The 20270-nt window shown below is 36.5% G+C and overlaps 1 protein-coding gene across 1 annotated transcript in view; it reads left to right on the top strand.

Moving 5' to 3' along the window:
* PIEZO2 (piezo type mechanosensitive ion channel component 2) overlaps positions 1 to 20270 on the top strand; it is a 298924-nt gene that overhangs the window by 103083 nt on the left and 175571 nt on the right. Inside the window, exon 3 of the mRNA XM_027676733.1 lies at positions 3208 to 3333. Within this exon, the coding sequence (XP_027532534.1) occupies positions 3208 to 3333 (126 nt within the window). The remainder of the gene's footprint in view (positions 1 to 3207; positions 3334 to 20270) is intronic.

The raw sequence follows: 20270 nt of genomic DNA, 5'->3' as shown, positions 1-20270 counted from the left end.
AAGACAGAAATGAAGGAATCAGTATGTTGTGAGTTTTGATGTTGGCTGGGGCAATGATCTCTTGCACATCTTTTCTGTCCGCATAGGTTTCTGAACAATATATATTTCCTTCTCTATGTGACAGTCAGCTTCCATTCATGTCCCCAGGGACTTTCATGTTAGGGCAACTGAACAGTTAAGGTATGTTTTAGCAAGTGAATTGTAACATTATGAGTTAAAATTTTATAAGTTACAAAAAGAATTTAACATTGTGACTGAATTAGAATAAATACAAATTAAAGAAGGATGACAAAAATCTTTCTTCCTCATCATAAGAAGCTCTGTTTTTTTTTCAGGAGTTTAATTTTAGCTGTCTCTTTTCTCACCCTCTCAGTTCTGTATGCATACAGGTAATTTTTAAGTTATGTCATTTAGAACTAAGTTTACAGGAGAAAGAGAAAAATGTAAGTAAAAATATAGTCTTTTATCCAAACCCTGAAACTCATCTCTTATCCAAATCAGTCACTTCTTCCTTGGCATAAATTATGTATCCAGTAATTCACCAATTTTAGCACTCCCATTTCTCCCAGGTTGCTGATATCTCTCCAAAACTTAGTATTTCTTACTTTTCTTCAGATACTTTGTGTCTACTTTCTGCTGGTACAGATGAATGTGGGGCAGGTAAAGGACTCCTGCTCAGTAGGATCTGGTGGTGATCCTGTCCCATTGATAGCTATGAAGGGAATAGCCCTTGAGGAATGCTGTAACCTGCACTGAACATAACTAACTGCCTTCCAGCTGTGTGTTTACCTTACCATATTTACCAGTAAACTGAGAGACTATTTATTATGATGAGTATTTATAGTCTTTTAAAATTTTCCCTACTTTGTGAAGGAGATCTTTTTTCAACATTTCAATATTTCAAGAAATACATTTTCAGCATTTCCTACATTTCTTAAAAGGAGTACAATTGCAGAAGTTAAGGCTTTTTTAAAGAAATGCTTTGTTCAATCTAAATTCAATTTTTTTTTCAAATTTAAAAAAATTAAGTCTAAAACTGAGATATATTTTGGAGAGGTATGACAATTGAAATACTGAAAGATGTAGCCAAGGCTTTCAGAAGTTTTATTTCTTTATGTGGAAACATGAAGTTTGGGAATTGAATGTGCATTGACTAACTGTATTGCAGTTTTTCTCCTTTGAACACTGACTCAGGCAATTCTATCAAAAAATTCAAATCCACTTCTGTATGAAAAATTCAGTGCTTGATATCTATCAAATTGTTAACTCCTGAGCACTGAGGAGAGCTTGGGACTCAGAACTTCATAAATCGCCAAACTGACTTTAAGATCTGTACATTTTTGACACAGATGTTAGGACCATGAAATTTGTGTTCTCAAACTGTTTGTCCCTGGCTTTGAGATAGGTAATTTTTTAGTTCAGTTATATTCTGAACGTACATCTCTCGTAATACCATGAGCACGTGATCTAATAATGAAGGAGCAAACCATCAAATATTGAAATTTGCAAAAAATTGTAAAATATAGCAGTCTTTGAATTGCATTAGATATGACATCATGTCTGACATATATTCATTCTTCTAATGTTTTTGATAATATGACCTATTTAGTTATTTATGCTTTTGCAGAACTTAGAAATTGTCCTAAGCCAGGACACTAAGCCAGCTTCTGCAGAAAAAGATCAAAAAGTGACCCAAAGAATTTAATATCCAGTCTTTTTAGTGTAAAGCTCTGCCACCCAGGTTGTCCTCTTTCTGTGTGGATTCTGGTGACTAGTGAATAGGTCATACAAGGCACATATGTACTGAATATATCTTCCTTTTCAGATTGCAGAAACTTATGGGCTCATTCTTGCCATTTTTAATTTTGTTTGATCTGTTTACTCTATTAAAAAAAGGGAAGTTTATTAAAGGTATTTGGTATTCAAAATTTGCAGTCAAGATAGTGATCATATAATGAAAGTTTTGAGTCTGATGGAGTGAGATAGTCTACAACTTTCTAAAATTGTTGAATTGTGTTTATCTGATTCTTTGCTTTGTAAACTACCCTTCAGGCCATTGAAGACATGCTTGAACTATAACAAATATAAAGCAAGAAGCTAATTTATTAGCTAGATACAGAATGTGAACCATCATGTTTTTCTAGTAGTTGCTCATATCAGACACTTGCAAAATAAGTATGAAGAAAACAGGCTTCATTTAGAGTGGACATTTCACAGGTATACTCTGCTAGTTTTGCCCTCCATAACCCTAGCTTTACTTATAGCCTTGGGTAAGAATTCCAACACTGCTGGTTTTTAATCCATAAATTAAAAGATTACCCTTAAATGTACGAAGCAGGTGCTGTAACATCTAGTATAAAATACTTCAGAGATAGACTTTTTACTGCAGATAGGTTAGGTAGGGTGATATTTAATGTTGTCTTTTATCAGCAATTCAACTTTGTCTTGAAGATGCATATTTCCTGAAATACTAATAATTTATTTATTAATTCCTTGCAAGTTTGGCTGCCTGTGATTAAGCTGAGTGTTTCCTAGAGGATTTATAAGGCATTTCTAGATTTTCATCAAACATTTTCTCTTAACTTTTGAATATATATCCAACAAATCATAGAGAAACTATGACCAAATGTGTCTGGCACAGGATTCTTCAGTGTATACTGAAAATTATTTTCAAAACTTCTGAAGGAAGATAAAGAGGGCAGTTGGCACAAAGCAAAGCATTCAATGAAAATATGTCTATATTCCTGAGCCAAACTGAGGTTTATGTGTTGTTAATCCCCCTCCCATGTAATTTGTTTTGTAAAGTGTAAATAGACTAACAGGTTTTTATTTTCTCAAAAGTAGAAGTATCATTCATATTTTGTCTTCGTACCAGGTAATGTGGTAATAAACATTATGATGTTGTTAATATTATTGATCTAAAATTGCTGTCTGGACACTTGAGAAACTTTCTTTTTTTAATTAAAAAAAACACGAAAATATTGATTACAGCAGTCCTTGCTGTTTGTGAGTAAAGTATACTCAAAACCACTATAATTTAAGTATGATTTTTGCTATAATTTTGACCATAAGGGACAATCATGATTAATGTGGAACTGACTTGTAGAAATATGCATGGTCAAGATATTTTTACTGGTTTTAAACTGAAAACCTTTAAGTAATGTTTGGAAATTCACCAATTATATGTATGTATACTTTGTCTTTTAGGGCATACAGGACGATTATTAAAATCTCTGTGCTTCACCAGTCTATCATTTCTGCTGCTGCACATCATCTTTCAGATTACAATAAACAGTCTTGAAGCTGGAAAAACTATCGAACCTGGTTTTAACTGTGAGTAAAACATTTTAGTTTTTATTAGCATTTTAAACATCCCAATTGCTTCAGTGGTTTGAAAGGTGAAGGGTTGATGAGAAGGCACTTAGCATTGTGCTCCTGTGGGTTTGCAGCTTGCTTCTATTATCCAGCTTTTTACCTTAGGAGTTACTGTCAGTAGGGCAAGAAGACTAGATGGGTTTAAGAAACAACAGAAATGTATATATAACTGTGATATATATATATACACATATATATAACTATTTTGTCCCCACCAGAGATGCAGTTTCTTTGAGTTTTCCACTGACTATTGTATGTCCTTATTTTTTAGACTTTCTCAAAATCACCTCAGAACCTGAGGTTGCTACATATTTGTGTTATTAGATCATAATCCAGTGGGCTAAGAGTAAAATGAGATATAGTAATGAAACCCCATCTATCCATGTATTATGCCTCTCTCTGGCATAACTCTCTCAAGTTTTTCATTTATTTTAACTTTAAATCTTGACTCCAAAATTTCTATTTCTAAACAGTATTCATCTCTTTCTTGCCTGTGCTGTATGGGAAGAAGGATTTTCAAGTTTTCATTTATATGTTAGCTCTACTTAAAAATATATTGCATGACATTTTGTATCTTCCTCTCTCAGGAAATGTTGTTCAATAATTCAGAAAGCAAACATTCTTCATTGTGAAGAAGTTAATTAAAATATCTATCCAGTGATTTAGATATGTAACCTCCAGGTAGAAACTATTTGTACTTGTCTTACAGTGCTTACATTTAACATTTAAACCTGTCAACTCACCTTTGATAAATGTCCATTTAATTTTTCACAAAGTATGCTGCTGCCACTTGAGTAAACAGTTGTACTACAATTCAACACAAGAAACCTTATGTGAAGTAAAGCATTTGACTTAAAGTAACAAAATCCTAAGGAAACTTAGAGTAAGCATTACCATTTCACCTTTAACTTCCTTAATTTCTTAAAATAAAAGGCATAATTGTGTTCATGAAATACCAGTTTTAACTGGAATATCTTGGGCTTAATTGTTCAAATCAGGCCTTCACAGTCTAAAAATACATTTTTTTTTAAATGTCTATCATTCATTGTGTGAACTGGATGAGTTGTTTTCCTATATGTGTTTAGCATTCTTATGACTATGAAGATGTAATTTTTACTTAGATTGGAGTAACTGCATCATCTAGACACCATTTGTATGAGTAGAGAGTTCCTAACTGTCCAAGACAGAGAAGCAACCACTGAATTTTTCCTCCTTTTATGGTGGGAACTAGGGTCTGCAGTGGGAGTTAAAATAATTATTTCATCTTGAAGAGTCCACTCTTCAGGGTAAAATGTGCTATTTGTGTCTGTTTATTCACAGTTGTCGAGTGCAACAGTTTATATTCTAGCTGCCGTTAATAATGATTTTCTTACTTGGGGCCTCACAGGACAATGGGTATAGCTGTAGGAGTACGTTAAATGTGCCTCAGATTGCCCTCGGACACTGAGACCAGTTGAAATGAGATGCCCACACCCTCGCCATTAAGCTCTCTTTGCTTCCTGGGCACAGAGTGTGGTATGACGTTGCCTTTTGGGGATGTTATTTGGCTCAAATTTTGCCTGACTTGTTTGGGAGAGAAGGTTAGCTGACCAAAGTTGTTTTGAGATTTTTTTTAACTGTTTAACAACACGAAAAATTTGGCTGTTGAATTTCACTACCAGAATATGTTTGCAGAGTAAACTGGCACCATTTAATTCTCTGGTATGGCTATAGCCTATGAGCTTCAGCTGAAGCTAATAAGGAGGGGCATGTGATACTGGCATTATGGATGCCGGACCCCCAAGGTACTGAAGGAGAAGCTAAAGAATGTATGAAGACCGTTGTGAATGTAGGGGATAGAAAAGGCCAAGGCATTTGGTAGATCAGGCAGTAAGATCAATTATTGTCATTAAATGGCACCAGAACGTAGATGGTACTGTGTGGGTGAGGAGAAAACAGAATTCCCACTCCAGAAAGTACTTTGGTAGCACTCCTGCTTGTAACTATTTGGTGCCGCAGCCCCACTGTATTTCCTGTTCCCAAGCTATATGAATAGTGCTTTGCAAAACTGACTGCAGCTGTGTGCTAAGCCATAGCTGGAGAAACAAGAGCACTTTGCCCATAGCATCTGCAAAGTGTTATCATCCGTTCATTTTAGACTTGGTTGTTAGTATTTATGCAACTCTTTTTACTCAGCAAGAAGTTCAAAAGTGTAGACTGGAAGACTGGAGTTTACTGCTTCCCTATCCAGACTCGGATCAACTATTAATAACATATTTTTTACAGCTAAAGCCTTTTCTGATGCTTATCATTAGGAAATTTTTTCCCCATTAGTCAAAATACCCTGTCTGCATCTTTCAGCCTGATGTGGAAACAAATAAAAACTTTCCATTAGTCTTTATGGTTACCTGTTACGTATTTGAAGGCTGCAGTCATATCTGTAATATGTGCTCTTCTCTCATTCTCTTTTTACACAACCTCAATCCCTTCAAACTTTCTTCATGCGTCATGTTTTCCAGGAAGGAGATTAGTCTTATAATTGTTGGTCTAATTCTGTTTTCTCCAAGGGTTCCAGATATTTCTTGAAGTTCAGTGTGCAAAGCAAGGCAGTATTTCAGATGAGAATTTGCTAGCATATACTGAAATATACCAATTACCCAAGTGTCTGCAAGTCAAACTCCTTGCATTATTGTATGGTACTTTTTGCAATGGTAATATTGTCTCACACTTTATTTGTGATTCACTGAAACCCACAATTCCTTTTCTGCAGAACAGACCACTTTTTTCAATCCTGTATTTTTGTAGGTGAGTATTTTTACAGTGTAGTGAAAGTTTATGTTTGCCCATTTTTTCCCAAAATGTTTTTTTTATCAAGATTGTTCTGAATTCTATCTCCTCATTTGCTAGTGGCTCCTCTTATAGGAACCATCTGCAAATACACCTTTAAGGGTTTTTGGATACACTAAAGTGTTTGATTTTTCCTTTAAATATAATCTATGTTTTTATTTTGCTGGAATTGAAGTGTCTCCCCCAGTTTAAATAAATTAAACCATAGAGTTCTAAAGGGGCTAGTGGATGTTATGGCAGGACCCCTTTTGATTATCTAGCAAAGGTCATGGGAGTCTGGGGAGGTCCTTGCTGACTGGAAGCTGGCCAGTGTTATTCTAATTTACAAAAAGGGCGTGAAGGAAGACCCAGGAACCTACAGTCCTGTTATTATAACCTCAGTTCCTAAAAAAACTATGAAGAAGATTATACTGTGTACTACTGAAAGGCATTTAAAGGTCAATGCATTCATCAGGCACAGTCAACACAGATTCACAAAAGCAAAGTCCTGTTTAACTAGTTTGATATCCTTGTATGATAAGGTCACCTGCCCAGTGGATGAAGGGAAGGTGGTGGATATATTTTTCCTGGATTTTAGGAAGGCTTTTGCTATTGTCCTTCCCAGCATCCTTCTGGACAAGTTGTTCAGCTGTGGAATGAGTGGGTTCAAGATGTGTTTGGGTGAAGAATTGCCTGAAGGGCAGTGCTCAAAGGGTTGTGGTGAATGGGGCCACATCTGGCTGGTGACAGGTTACCAGTGGTGCCCCTCAGGGGTCTATTCTATGGCCAGTTATGTTCGATATATTTATGAATGATCTGGATGTAGGAGTTGAGTGCAACATTAGCAAGTTTGATACCAACAATACCACAGTGGAAGGTGTTGTTTGGGACAAGCTGCATTGCAGTGGGATCTAGACAGATTGCAGCACTGGGCTGTGATTAGTGGGATGAAATTTAACAAGTTTCTGTACCTAGGATGGAGTAATACCGGGCACAAGTAAAAGCTAGAAGAGGAGTGGCTGGAGAGCAGCCCTGCAGAAAGGGATATCTGGGGGTGTTTGGCAGCAGGCTCAAAAGGAGCCAGCAGGGTGCTCTGGCAGCCAAGAGGGCAAACCCCATCCTGGGATGCACCAGCCATAGCATGACCGGCTGGTCAACAGAAGTGTTGGTGAGGCCTCAACTTGACTACTCTTTGTAGCTCTGGGCCCCACAACTAAAGATAGATGTTCAGGTATTTGAGGAAGACAACAAAACTGGTGAAAGGGCTGGAAGGAACGTCCTGTGAAGAGCAGCTGAGAACTCTGGGTTTGTCTAGTTTGGAGAAAAGAAAGCTGAGGGGTGATCTTGTCACTCTGCAGCTTTCTGAGGAGGGGAAGTGGAGCACAAGGTGGTGATCTCTTCTCCCTGAGATCCAGTGACAGGATGCTTGGGTTTAATTCAAAACTATGCCCATTAGAAAAAGTTCAGATTGGATATTAGGAAGCATTTCATTACCAAGGGGATGGTCAAACTCTGGAACAGGCTTCCTGAACAATTGATTGTGCCCAAGCCTGTTAGCCTGTCAGAGGCATTTAGACAGTTTCCTTAACAACATGCCTTAACTTTTAGTCAGCCCTAAAGTGGTCAAGGAGTTGACAATCACTGTAAATCCCTTCAAAATTAAATAGTTCTATTCTATATACTGCCTTCATGTAAATGAGGTGTGTGTAAGGTAAATGTGCACTCTTGGTGTGTTAATTTCTAAGCTGAGTAAAAAGAGAATACAAGGAGGAAAGTAAAAAAATTACAATAGCAGAAAGAAAAAAACCCTTGTAATTCTTTTGGCGTATATATAGTTGGTTATTTTTGCTATGATAAAGCTATGGGAAATTTTCATGTGTTCTTTTAGTGATTATTCCATCACTTGCTTTCATCCTGCAGGAAAATTAGTTGATTCTACAAATCCATAATTTCCACCTCAAAAATGTTCTAACTTAATTCTGTACGTTTTTTTTTTTAAAATGTATGGTCTATATTAGTAGTTAATAATCTAACTCCTGACAGTTTCAGAAATGGGTGAGGGGGTGGTACCTTTGTCTTCAAATTCTGTAGGTTAGTTTGTGTCAGTATTTTCAAATGCCAACTTCTGAATCAAAAGATCATTCTCTGGTTTTAGCTTTTCTTTTCACCCTGCTGTATTAAAGCCTCTGAAAATATTTTCATTTTGGTAACATAAACACTTGGAAAATGTTTAAATTAGAGGTGTGATACAAACTATCACCTCTTAAACCTTATAGAGTTGTAGTTTCATTTTGGAAATGAACAACTGTCCCTTTATCTTTTACATCTAGAAGCAGTTTTATTTGGGCCATCTGCAAACGAAAAGCAGGCATGTAGAATTTCAGACTCATTTCAAAATATTCTGGTATTATCCTGAACTTATGTTATTCAAAATCAACTGATAGATAGTACTCAGGATAAGTCTTGGAATGTTTAACTTCTTTGGTTTGTTATTTTTGTCAGCCCTTTTCTCCTTTAGAGTTCGTATACCTTCTTTTTCAGGATGGCTACAAAATGCTACAGCATTCTCTAGATTATGTTGGTGTATTGATAAAGGTGTTTAAAACTGTTTGGCCAACTGAAGGTTTTTGTTTCTTAAGACCCTTGTGAGTATCGCCTAGCACTAATAAAATTTTGTTTTTAGTAGCCCTTATTTAGCTTAATGAAAGATTGCTGGTTAGCCACAACCTCAGTATGTGGAACTAACATTGGATACCTCCCGGATAGTTTTTTTATTAAATCAGAGTTTATATAGAAAGGAAAAGAATAAATACAGAAAGAGTGAGCTGGGCTAATCTTCTTTAGCCATGAAGAGCTAGATTATCAGGCTGGCTTCACTGATGATACTTCCATATAATACAGAATCTGATTTTGAAATGTAGCAGTATTCATGCAGTAATACAATTTCATTATTAAGTTTGTACTTCTGATGGAATAAAATTCTGATTATTAGATTAGGTAACAACTTTTGATTATAGAATCTGTGAGACAGGCAATTGAAAATTAGATCACAAGGTAATAGAGAGTTGCATTCCTTAGTATGCATGCTATAGTTCTTTCCTAGTACTAGTTTTAAACATCTTTAAAAATGACATTACCACCAGCAGGAGTGTTTTCCACAATGTTAATTTTAAACTTTACTTCCATTAAATTAATGCAATTATTCCTCATCATAATACTCTGTAAATATACACTCTGTAACAGTATCTTCTCTTCTGTTTAAAATTACTCTTGTTTCTTTTTCTCTTCATTACAGTTATGTACATCAATTTTTTATTTTCTGATGACTACCATCCTACCTTGGTCTTGATTTCTGGAAATGGATCTACTTAAATGCTTATTCTTCCAGAACAATAATTTTGTCCACAAGAAATGCGACTTAGAATAATTAAACTACTCACCAATTAAGTTTGTAGTCAATGTTTGTTAGAATACCAAAAAAGAGCATTTAAGGTTATTTCTGGATACTTTTCTTATACATCAAATAAGAGAACCAATGGAGTTGAAATAGACACCTTAAAATCCTTCCAAAGACTTTGTATGAATCTTTGCATTTGTTTACTGTGTTTAGTTTGAGTGCGTTATTTACCAAATGGTTATATGAAGAAAAAGGGAGAATAAATTTAAAGCATCAAGTTGCCTAGATAGCTTCTCTGTTAGATCATGGGAATGAAATTCAGATAATTCTCTGTCCCCAGTATGCCATGGTGAATGTCAAACAAATGCATGCCACCATTATGGAATCATAATAACTTTCTACTTTAGATAAATTTTGAAATGATTTCTTGGCTTAAAAGACCATCCTGTGTTTGCATTACTACCGGCATGTCCCTGAGGTTTTGGGTTATATTAGGAAACAGCAATACCCAGTACAAATAAATTATGTTTCACCATTTATTGAAAGCTCAGACTGAAGACTGTAACTGAACTTTCATAGGAATGAAAAATTACTCTTTCCTATATACCTAGTGAGACTTCATGTTTTTTATACACTCCTGAGTATGCTTTTAAGGTTATGATGGTTTTGAAAAGTATTACATTGGTAAAGGCTGCTGTATTTCTTGTTGGATTTATTAACCCTCTAGAAATAAAGATGTTGTTTTTACTTATGAAGGGGAAAAAGATTAAAAGATTTCTTACAGAATTTCATATTTCTATTTCAAAGGTGTGTGTCAGATGCAGGCAGGTCTTTCAAATACCATGACTTACTGGTCCAGCTCTTGCCTGGAGTCTGTATCTTTTGGGCTCTTTTCACCTGTTTTAGTCACCATTTCATGAGAAACTGCCTTGAAAACAAATATTTTGAAAATATTGGAAATTTGAAACATTATGTTATGAAACAAATATTCTGATGATTTCCTGACCATTAATTGTCTTGATAATTTTGATAATCTTAATTTCAAAAATGCTACTTCATTTAATCAAAATGGCGTTAAAAAAACTAGTAAGTTTATTATAAGAAGCTTCTGCTGTTGAGCAGAAGTCATAGCAGAGTAAACATTTCATTTTAATCCTGGAAAAGTCGCTATGTCCTCTCAAATGCTTTTGCTTTCCAAAATCAAAACTGGGAGTTATCCGCATTACAGAGTGCCCAAGAACTTGCATCCCAGGCAAAGCAGCTCCTTCTTCCCTAACAACACATCCATTTCACACTGACCGGGGAGATGCTCAAGGTGCTTTCCAGACAACTGGTTTAGCTGCAAATTTATAAGATCTTCAGTCACCTCCATTCTATGTGTATCCTATGCTTACTTTTTTGCTTAGTGAAATCTATATTTCAACATTCTGCCTCAAACCGGAGCCCTTCTTTTCTCACATTTTTTTTTCTGAAATTTGTAAACTGAAGTGTTTACTCTCTTTAGCAATTACGTTGGACTGTTGTTGAATCTAGAATGGATGTCATCTGTAAGTTTATCTCAGTCTGAAAATGTATGTTTAAAAACAAACCTTTATTCCACTAAGAGTAGGCATTGTCTAGCAGAACATCTTCATTTTAATCATATTTTTATGTGCCAGCTCAAGGATTATAATCTTGCCTGAATTCTGAGTAAAAATAATGCCTTTTAATGTCTCAGAAGCAGTTCATTCTGTTATCACAGAAGTTGTTGGGTTTTACTTGTGTGGTGTCTGTACAAGCATCAAGAGAAGAAGGTTCAGAAATGAACTCATATTTCAAGAAAAACAGTGGAATATAGTATAGCAAGGTTTTTATAGGATGAAACAACCAACCGTAGTACTGCAGAAGAATCAGAATAACTTTTCATTGAGGGGATATATATGTTAAACTCAACATTGTCTAAGCCTGAGATGTCCATTACAGCAAATGTAGTGCAAATTAAGTTTAGACATTTAGCTAGACTAGTTGTAGAGTGGTGAGCGAGGGTTCAGTGGGAAAAACAAATTTTATGCCAATATCTTAGTAGAAGAGATTGTACAGATTCTGCATGCTGTCCATCACCCATGTAAGACTTACAATACTAAATCCCATAATATAAAAGTCTAGTTTTAATGGAATTTAGATACCTACATATTTTTTAAGCCATGAACTACAGTATTTATTAATTATTAAGTCAGTACAAACAGCCAGTTGCCTAGAAAGACTGTTTGTTCAGTTTTTATGAGAGATGAATGTTATGGTTTAACCTCAGATGGCAATTAAGTACCATGCAGCTGCTCACTCTCCTCCCTCAGCAGGATGGGGAGGGGAATCAGGAAAAAAAAGAGTAAGAAAACCCACAAAACTTATGGGTTGATGTAAGAAAAGTTTAATAATTTCAAGAAAATAAATTACTATTACTACTAATTGTACTGAAAAAAAGAAGAAAAATAAACCCCAAGAAACACAAGTGACACACATACAATACCATTGCTCACCACCCGCTGACCAATGCTCAGCCTGTCAGCAGCCATTGGTCCCTTCCAGCCAACTCCCCAGTTTATACACTGGGCATGACGCGCTATGGTGTGGAATATCTCTATAGTTAGTTTGGGTCAGCTGTCGTGGTGATGCTCCCCGCCAGCTTCTTGTGTACCTCCTTGCTGGCAGAGCATAAGACACTGGAAAGTCCTTGATTTAGGGTAAGCACTACTTAGCAACAACCAAAATATCAATGTGTTATCAACATTATTCTCATAATAAACCCAAAACACAGCACTGTACCAGCTACTAGGAAGAAAATGGACTCTGTCCCAGTGAAACTAGTGCAGTTACTTCATGTGCTTTGGCTTTGAGGTATGTCCTCACAAAACTGAAGCTTTGTTGCTTATATTACTAGCAGGATACTAAAGCCTGAGCATATGAGAAGCTGAAAATGTTTCCAGAATACAGGTTAATACAACTTTATGAAAATCAAAGCAAACTGTGAAAACCACTGTTCTTTATTCAAAGTCAACATATGGATTTTGTCTTTCATATCCCAAGCAGTAACACTGTCTCTTGGTGGTACTTATATCTGCCCAGTGCCAAGCATATTGAAAAAAACCCTGCTTTGACTGAGCTTATGAACTCCTTTGAGAAGAGACTTTTCCTGTTCTGTGGTTTGTACTACATGACCTGCAGCAGGAGTCGGCTGGGTGGCTGGGGTCTTATGGAGATATCATAGTTTAAAGAAAAATGAGAATAGGATTTCTTCAGAGCTTCCCTCTATCAGTTACTATGCCTGCAGAATGATGAGTTGCAGAGCAATGAATAACCATTTGACCAGACCTTCACTGATAGAAAATTCTGCAGATATAAGTGCAAGTGGTGCACACAGGGACTGAAGTAGAGCATTCACAGATGAAGATCCTGTTATACTATTTCACATGGCAAGTACCTCTGAAATGACAGAAAGATAGGAGACATGACTTTAAAGAAAAAAACCCAAACTAATATAGATGCTATCATTCTCTGGTTTCATAGTGTGCCGTTTTTTGCATAGGTGATGTGCAGAGTCTGAGTCATGAATAATGTAAGAAGGAATTTCTTTGTGGAGTCACGGAGAACTTGGAACCAAAAAGAATGCTCAGCTGTAAAACTGCAGTGAGATCCAGTTGTGGTGGTACAAATATGGTCATTGCACAGGGTCCTAGAAAGGTGTGTGTTGGTACAGTATTACCAATAACTATTTATGACAGTCATGTCAGTGTTTCAAGAGTCAAGAATCTTTAACATGTGGAACACATCTTATGGCAAACTTAATTAGTCAAAGGTGTTAGCATGCCTTTTTTGCCTCAACAGAAACTTGCAACAATAGCTTATTCTATGCATGAAAGTTAGTTTTCCTTTAATTCAGTACATACTGGATGTTAACATTTCTTCAGCACTTTCTGTGCAGCTTTATGTGGCCAGGAAATTTATTACTGGGGAAACAGAAGCTTCTGTAATTGCTTCTTAGGCATGAATGATAAGTCCTGCTTAATTTCCTGCTGGGTGTTGCTGCCTAGTGGTTTGGAAAGTTGGTGTTCATTGAACCTATGGAGTCTTTATTTCTGGACTCACAAGCTGCTATGTAAAAACCGAGCAATATTAAAAATAGTCACTTTAAGACATGATATGTAACACCTTCTGCATAATGTATATAATTATGCTGTAGTGGTATTAGCATACTCACTTATGTTCCACCATTTAAGAGAACCTGACACAGGAGATGGTCCTTCTCAGTGCCACTCATGGTTTGTGCTTTTGACAGTCAGCGTTGCATTGGAGAGAAGACCTGGAAAACTGCTGGATGGCCCATGGGGTTGTACAGCTTCTTTCTGAAGCTGGTGGACTTTGGAAGGTATTCCACTGACGCTGTAGTGCAAACTGGGACAATTTTTCTTTAGTGTCCCTCTTGTAGCTAGGATAAGTACACCTGACAGCAGGGCAGTAGAAAAGAAGTGTGACCATCACTGTCACCTTGTTTTAAGGCTGTTTTATGAGAGAGAGAGCAGCTGTTTTCTTTCCCCCTCTGTCGTCTTGAAGGAAGAAGCAGAAGTGGAAGAACACAAGGAAGAAATCAAGGCCAGCTGTGAAGGAGAAGGCACTCAGTAAAACTTGAATAGAAGAGGGGAGAGCAGAATGTATGTGTGAAAGAAATGAAAGCAGAAGAGTGTAACCAGTTTTTTAATTTATACTCTGCATTAGGGCTGTTAGTAAATTAAGAAGTAAACATGAAGAGTAGCCTTCTATGTTTTTGTAAGTAACCACTCCCTTGCTTGTCCTGCTTAACCTTCCTATGAAAAGCTTATCGGACAGTGTGCATTGCCAATTGCTTTTAAGTCCCAAGTTACTACAAAACCTGTTTTCCATATTGTGATGTTCTTGAAGACCAGCAAAATCAGAAACAGGCTGCTCACACACACAGTTACAGTGAGAAAATTTGTCTACAGAGTTAGGCCCTTACTCTGACACCAGCCCTACTGTTGCAGTGGTTTTCTTGGCTCATTGGTAGTGTTTTGCCATAGCAGTATAGGGTATATAAGGACAGCACTACAGTGCTTTAGCAACCAGCATCTCTGAGCTGGTGTAAAGCACCATGTTGAAATGTTCCCTTGTTGATCATTCAAATCACTGTAACATAAATATTTTACTGGGAAGTCTTACTGTAGAATTACTGTTCGGGAGTAGGAAACTATATATTTGTGTGTTGGACACTGTTTAGACAAATACTTTGTCTGAGAATAAATATTTCACTTTATTTCTGAGGATCTGTCTTTTCTGTTTGGCTGTTTGCGTCTTTATGTATTGCTCTTCCTCACGTAATCATGTTGAGTATTTTTAGAAAACTTGATTAGTTAGTGTGACACTGTGAACCTTTGCATGTGCTTGTACCCACATTGCAAGTTTGAGGGGGCTTTTATCCCTTGGTCAGAGCCCTTGGGCTTGATCCTTTTGCACCTCTTGGTGATTTACATCAGCAGCATGACTTCTGTTTCAGCTGGGAAGCAAACGGCGAATTTGAGCTGAGATGATGACAGCTGCTCACCGCAGCCACTCTACCATGGCTGGACCACTAGTTGGACATCTCAGCTGCAAGGACAAGTGAAGTGTTGTGTCTGGGGGTGGCATGTGTGAGGAGCCATTCCTGGTGGTGCAGCACTCCCAGTGGGTGGGCTTCCCTGGGCAGTGTGAGCTGGAGGCTGCTTGGGACAAAAACTAGTCTAACCTTGAATCGAAAGGACTGAATTTACTAAGCCCTTCATGGAAGTTGTGATGTAAAACAAATCACCCTGTGAAACAAAGTGAAAGGCGTCACTCACATAAATATGGCTTGAAGCCATCAGGAAAAAAAATGTTTTCTTCACAGGCTTGGGTATGAAATGCTTTGGTGGGCTCTCCTGCATCAGTGTCTTAGAACATAGTCCTAAACCTGGGTCAAATACTATGTGAACTTACATACTTTGAGTTCACTTCCAAATGGAAAATCTGTCTTAAAATTCCCTTCAAGTTCTGCCAGACTACGAATCTGAATCAGTAACCACACAAGATGCCAGAAAGCGCTGTACCTTACACCCTTTGCGTAAACAATGTGCAGCGTATCTGTCATGCTTACGCTTAACAAAGAACTACATAAATAAGCAGAATTCTGTAACACTCACAAAAGAAGAAAAAATACTATTTACATCTTTGGAAGGAGGAAAATTCATTATATGAGTTTTGAAGTGTAGATTTGATTTCCAAAGTCTTAAACATCCCTTGTTTCTTTCATTTTAGCTCCAGTATTTACCTGATATCTAGGTCTGGAGCGTTGCACCATTTCCATCCATATATACTGTGTTTACTGCTGAATTTTATCATACTACATTCCTTTAGGGATTTTGTTTAAAGCAGTCAATGGACTGGATCTCAGAGATGTCATCATCTAGTCTGAAAACAGAAAGATTTTCAACAGCACCAGTGAAAGGTGTAGTAAATGAAAAACTGTAATCCTATTTTTCTGAGTAGAACATTGTATATCTTTCAAAGTGATTCAGAGAATGAACTTGGTTTTCAACTATCATCAGATATCACCAAGTGCTGATTTTAAAACTGAAAACAATTTTAACACTGTTTTCACACTGAAGTAGTGTGAAACACCAAAATGCATGCACTCCAGCCAGTGGTTGACAAGAATTTTATTGAGCTTTTTCAGGTGTAGAACGATGTATAGAATTAGTTCCTGAAGGGAATCAGTAGTGTTGTAGTTCAGAGTACATTAATTAATAATTAATACTTGTATACTTGTATATTTAAGTATATAGTAATACACTTCAAAAGACAGCCAGCCCCCAATAAAAAAGGACACAGTAATAAGAACTGAGTAACATTTTATGCTCTTTTGTTCATATATCACCTTACCTACACTCATTATGATCAAAAAATATCATATAGAAAATTCTTTTTAAGGTTGGCACATAAATTCTTTTTGCACAGATATTTAGAACACTGAAATGCAAAAGGATGATTTTTAACACATCCTTTAGAGCCAGCAAAGTTTGACCTGATCATGGGATTGTGTCGCTGTGGTTTCTTGGTGATGCCACAGTTGGCTGCGAAGCAGATTCCAGGAAATTCATGCTCTATCTAGACTCCACAAGTTTGTCCGCAAATAATGTAATGTTTCACAAGAGGACTCTTGTTCTTACCTTCACTGTAGACATGTCGAAGGACTCAAATTACATGCAGAATAGGCTCCATTGTAGAGTCTAGGAAATTACTGTCATTCTTAGAAATACAGACTTCACAGTCCAGGTGCCAAATTGGATTTTAATCCTAAAAATCTTACATACACCTGGAGTGGTAATTAAAAACAGCTGCAGTGTGAAACTTGTGGAATTACAAAGACATACTGGTGAAAGTCTTATAAGCACCATCCCTGGAAGATTTCAAAAAACACGTGGATATGGCGCTTGAGGACGTGGTTTAGTGGTGAATGTGGTGGTGGTATTAGGTTGATGGTTGGACTTGGTGATATTAGAGGTCTTTTCTAACCTTAATGATTCTATGAATCTGTGATTCTATGATATCCAGACAAACATGACAAGAATAAAAAATAATTGGAGCTGATGTTATGCTGGTAACAGTTCCAACTTTGTAACACTTATTGGTCTCCCAGTTCTCATTGTTTCAGAGATAAATATTTACATAGTTATCCCTTGCCTTATTCTTGGCTATCTGATGTTTTATGTTTGACTAAGAATAAAATACAAGACTGGCAGAAACACTAACAATCAGTCTGAAGGGGGCAAGAGATGCCTTTTAATCTGGTATTAGACTGTGCTCAATTTCTTTCTGTTTCTATAAACATGCATGGTGCTCATTTTCATTTTCAGAGGCCTCATTGATTCCAACAGGAGCTTTTTGTGATTATAAGTTTTAGTACTGCTCATCAACCTTTGCATTTTCAGGAATCAGGCTGATTGAATTACCCAATTAGACAGCCTCACTAAGTGGGGGAAGAGGACATTTCAGCACTATTTTTTCAATAATAAAATTCCATGAAGTTGTCCAAAGTTTAGAAAGCCGTAAGTACCAGTGAGGAAGAAAAGTGCTCTGTAGTGGTCAATGGCATAGAAGCTCAACTCTTTTGACCCCAAGTATGGGTGCTTCCAAAAATGTGAAGTGAGGTATAAACTGGGCAATATTACAGGGGATGCGATATTTTGACATGTAACAGAAAAAAAAGTCATTTTATCAAAATGGAAATAATTTTAATATTGTTATCCATAGATTTGTCACACAGTAAATAACTGTTTTCTGCAGAACAGAGATACTGAGCAACAGTGATTTGTTGAACTTGCACTTCTTGGTAAGATGTTCAATAATTATGAATACGCAGGAGGAGTGGACACATGAAAGAGAAAGGGAAAGTCAGCAGATACACGTGGATACTTTCCATCAGTCTCTGGCTAAGCATCTCAGAGTCATTAGTGGACTTGCTTTTCTGAAGTCCTTGAAGCTGCTAGTCATGCAGCTTGTTGCCTCAACAAGATTTGGGGGAGGGAATCAACATAAAGAAATAATTTTTTTGTCACAGCACTGAATCAAATAAAACCTTCTCTCTCTAGTCCTACCTCTAAGTTTCATTAAGAATTTTGAGCAGTTTGTAAATAACTTTTGGGGATTGTTTGAGATCAGGTTTGTCTTGCTGGCATATAGGGGTGAGCCATGGTTCTGCCTAATGTAGTAGTTCTACAGCCATCCAGGACTGGCCTCCTCCTCTGCTACTGCAGTCTCATTGTATTGTAATTTTATGAAGACTTCTAACCAAAATAAATTTCAGCTCATGAAACTGCATTGATTTAAGAGTGAAGTACCACCTGTTCATTACCATTCTGTTCTCTCAACAGGCTTTCCACAAGTTAAATTATACAACACTTATGATATGTGAATTTTTAAATTATTTTTATGACTTTTCATGTCCCCACTGAAACATTGTCAAAATTCTCTCATATACGATAAAAAAGAAAATCCTATGCAAGGAAGTTCACAGAATACATGTCCACATAAAACAAAGCTGGAATGCTGATACAGTTCCATGAACATCTGGAAAAAGTCAAAGATGGGTTTCCACATCTATCCTATGTCATTCTGGATAACAATAAGGAAATGATATCACATTTCCCTTCATAGTTCACAGTTGTTCCAGTCACTGTTGTTTTTTTTTTTTAGCTATAGTAAAGAGTGAAAGGTTCTATAACAGCAGCTGTAGGAATTGACAATAAATATTGTATTATGTTGGCAGGTAATGTATTTAGTTAAAAGATAAAAATTGACTTTTGTGTTTTGCTATGTAATTTTCTCAGAGAAGAACAAGAGATTTTGCTAGATTTACCTTTTTGCTAGAGGCAGTCTTGATTTCAGAGACTTCTCAAAAGTTGGCTAAAATATTACCCTTGTTATTTTGGGAATACCGAGTATCAACAATATAAATTTGAGTTATTTTATTCCTTTTTGCAAGAGTTAAATTTTGTTGTATAGTAATATAGTTATTGTAAACACCACAAAAAATTTGCACTTTCCTAGGATATTAATTTATGTAAAGAATATTAATTTTAAATAAATAAATATCTCATTAGTAGGCATTGAAAGTCATAAAAGTGATCCTGCATATATCATTGCTGGTGCTACAGTTAAGCCACTGCATACACTGCAATGATGTGCCCCTAATGCTGGGTTAGCAAGAGGGAACTGCCTACAGCTGGTAGTTCCCCGTTTCCTAAATGCATTAGATTTTTTCTTTTTTCCTCTCTGAATCCTTCATGTATATAAAAGCTAGAAAGTGCATTGTTAATCTCTTCCATGGAGGTAGAATGCAAGGCTTAGCTGGGTATCTGCCCATGTTATGCAAGGGATATTTAGCAAGAGCAGTCACGAAACCTTGCTTTCTGTTCTCAATTGGGAAAAGTTATAATATCTAGTTCTAAGAATAAATAAGGTTAAATATGAGGCTTACATGACATTATACTAGGTCTCCTAAGATTTGCCAATAGAGTCTTGATATTTAAGATATGAGAGAAACCTACCACATTATGGAAAATAAGGAAAATATTTCTCACTTGCTCTGCTTCCCTTCCCTCTCTTCCTTCTACATGTTACATAGTGACTACATTCATCTCTAAAACTTTCACTGTCATGTTCTCTTCTTTGAGTTAGCAGCACTGCCAAAGTGATCTAATGTTTACAGAGGCATGTTTTTTGGTTTATGTTACTGTTGGTGATACAAATAGCTACTTTCACCTTGGAGTTGTCCTTTTTTTTTTTTGAATGGTTTGATTCTGAGGTAGTATCCTCTATATTTGGGTCTGTGCTCATAAAGCTTGACTTCTGTAATTTTCTAGTGATATTAATAAAACCCATCCCCCTAGCATATGGGGTGCAGAAGACACTGCTAAGCAAGCTGTTATAAATCTCGAAAAGGTTTATGAGCTGAAAAATTTCAGTTTGGAGAGGGGAATGTAGACTTTGCAATTTCCAAATGCTGATGCTAAGTCCATTCAGATGTAAATCAAACCCATCATCAGCACTCTGCTCTTTGGGTACTTTGTCTTAACATGTGTTTGCTCATTATTCCTTCCTCGGTGGAGGTTGTGTATGAAAGCTGTTAAAG

The sequence above is a fragment of the Neopelma chrysocephalum genome, unplaced genomic scaffold, assembly GCF_003984885.1.
Source record: "Neopelma chrysocephalum unplaced genomic scaffold, ASM398488v2 Primary Assembly neopelma1_22, whole genome shotgun sequence".
Taxonomy (NCBI): domain Eukaryota; kingdom Metazoa; phylum Chordata; class Aves; order Passeriformes; family Pipridae; genus Neopelma; species Neopelma chrysocephalum.
This window is presented reverse-complemented; position numbering and strand designations above follow the sequence as displayed.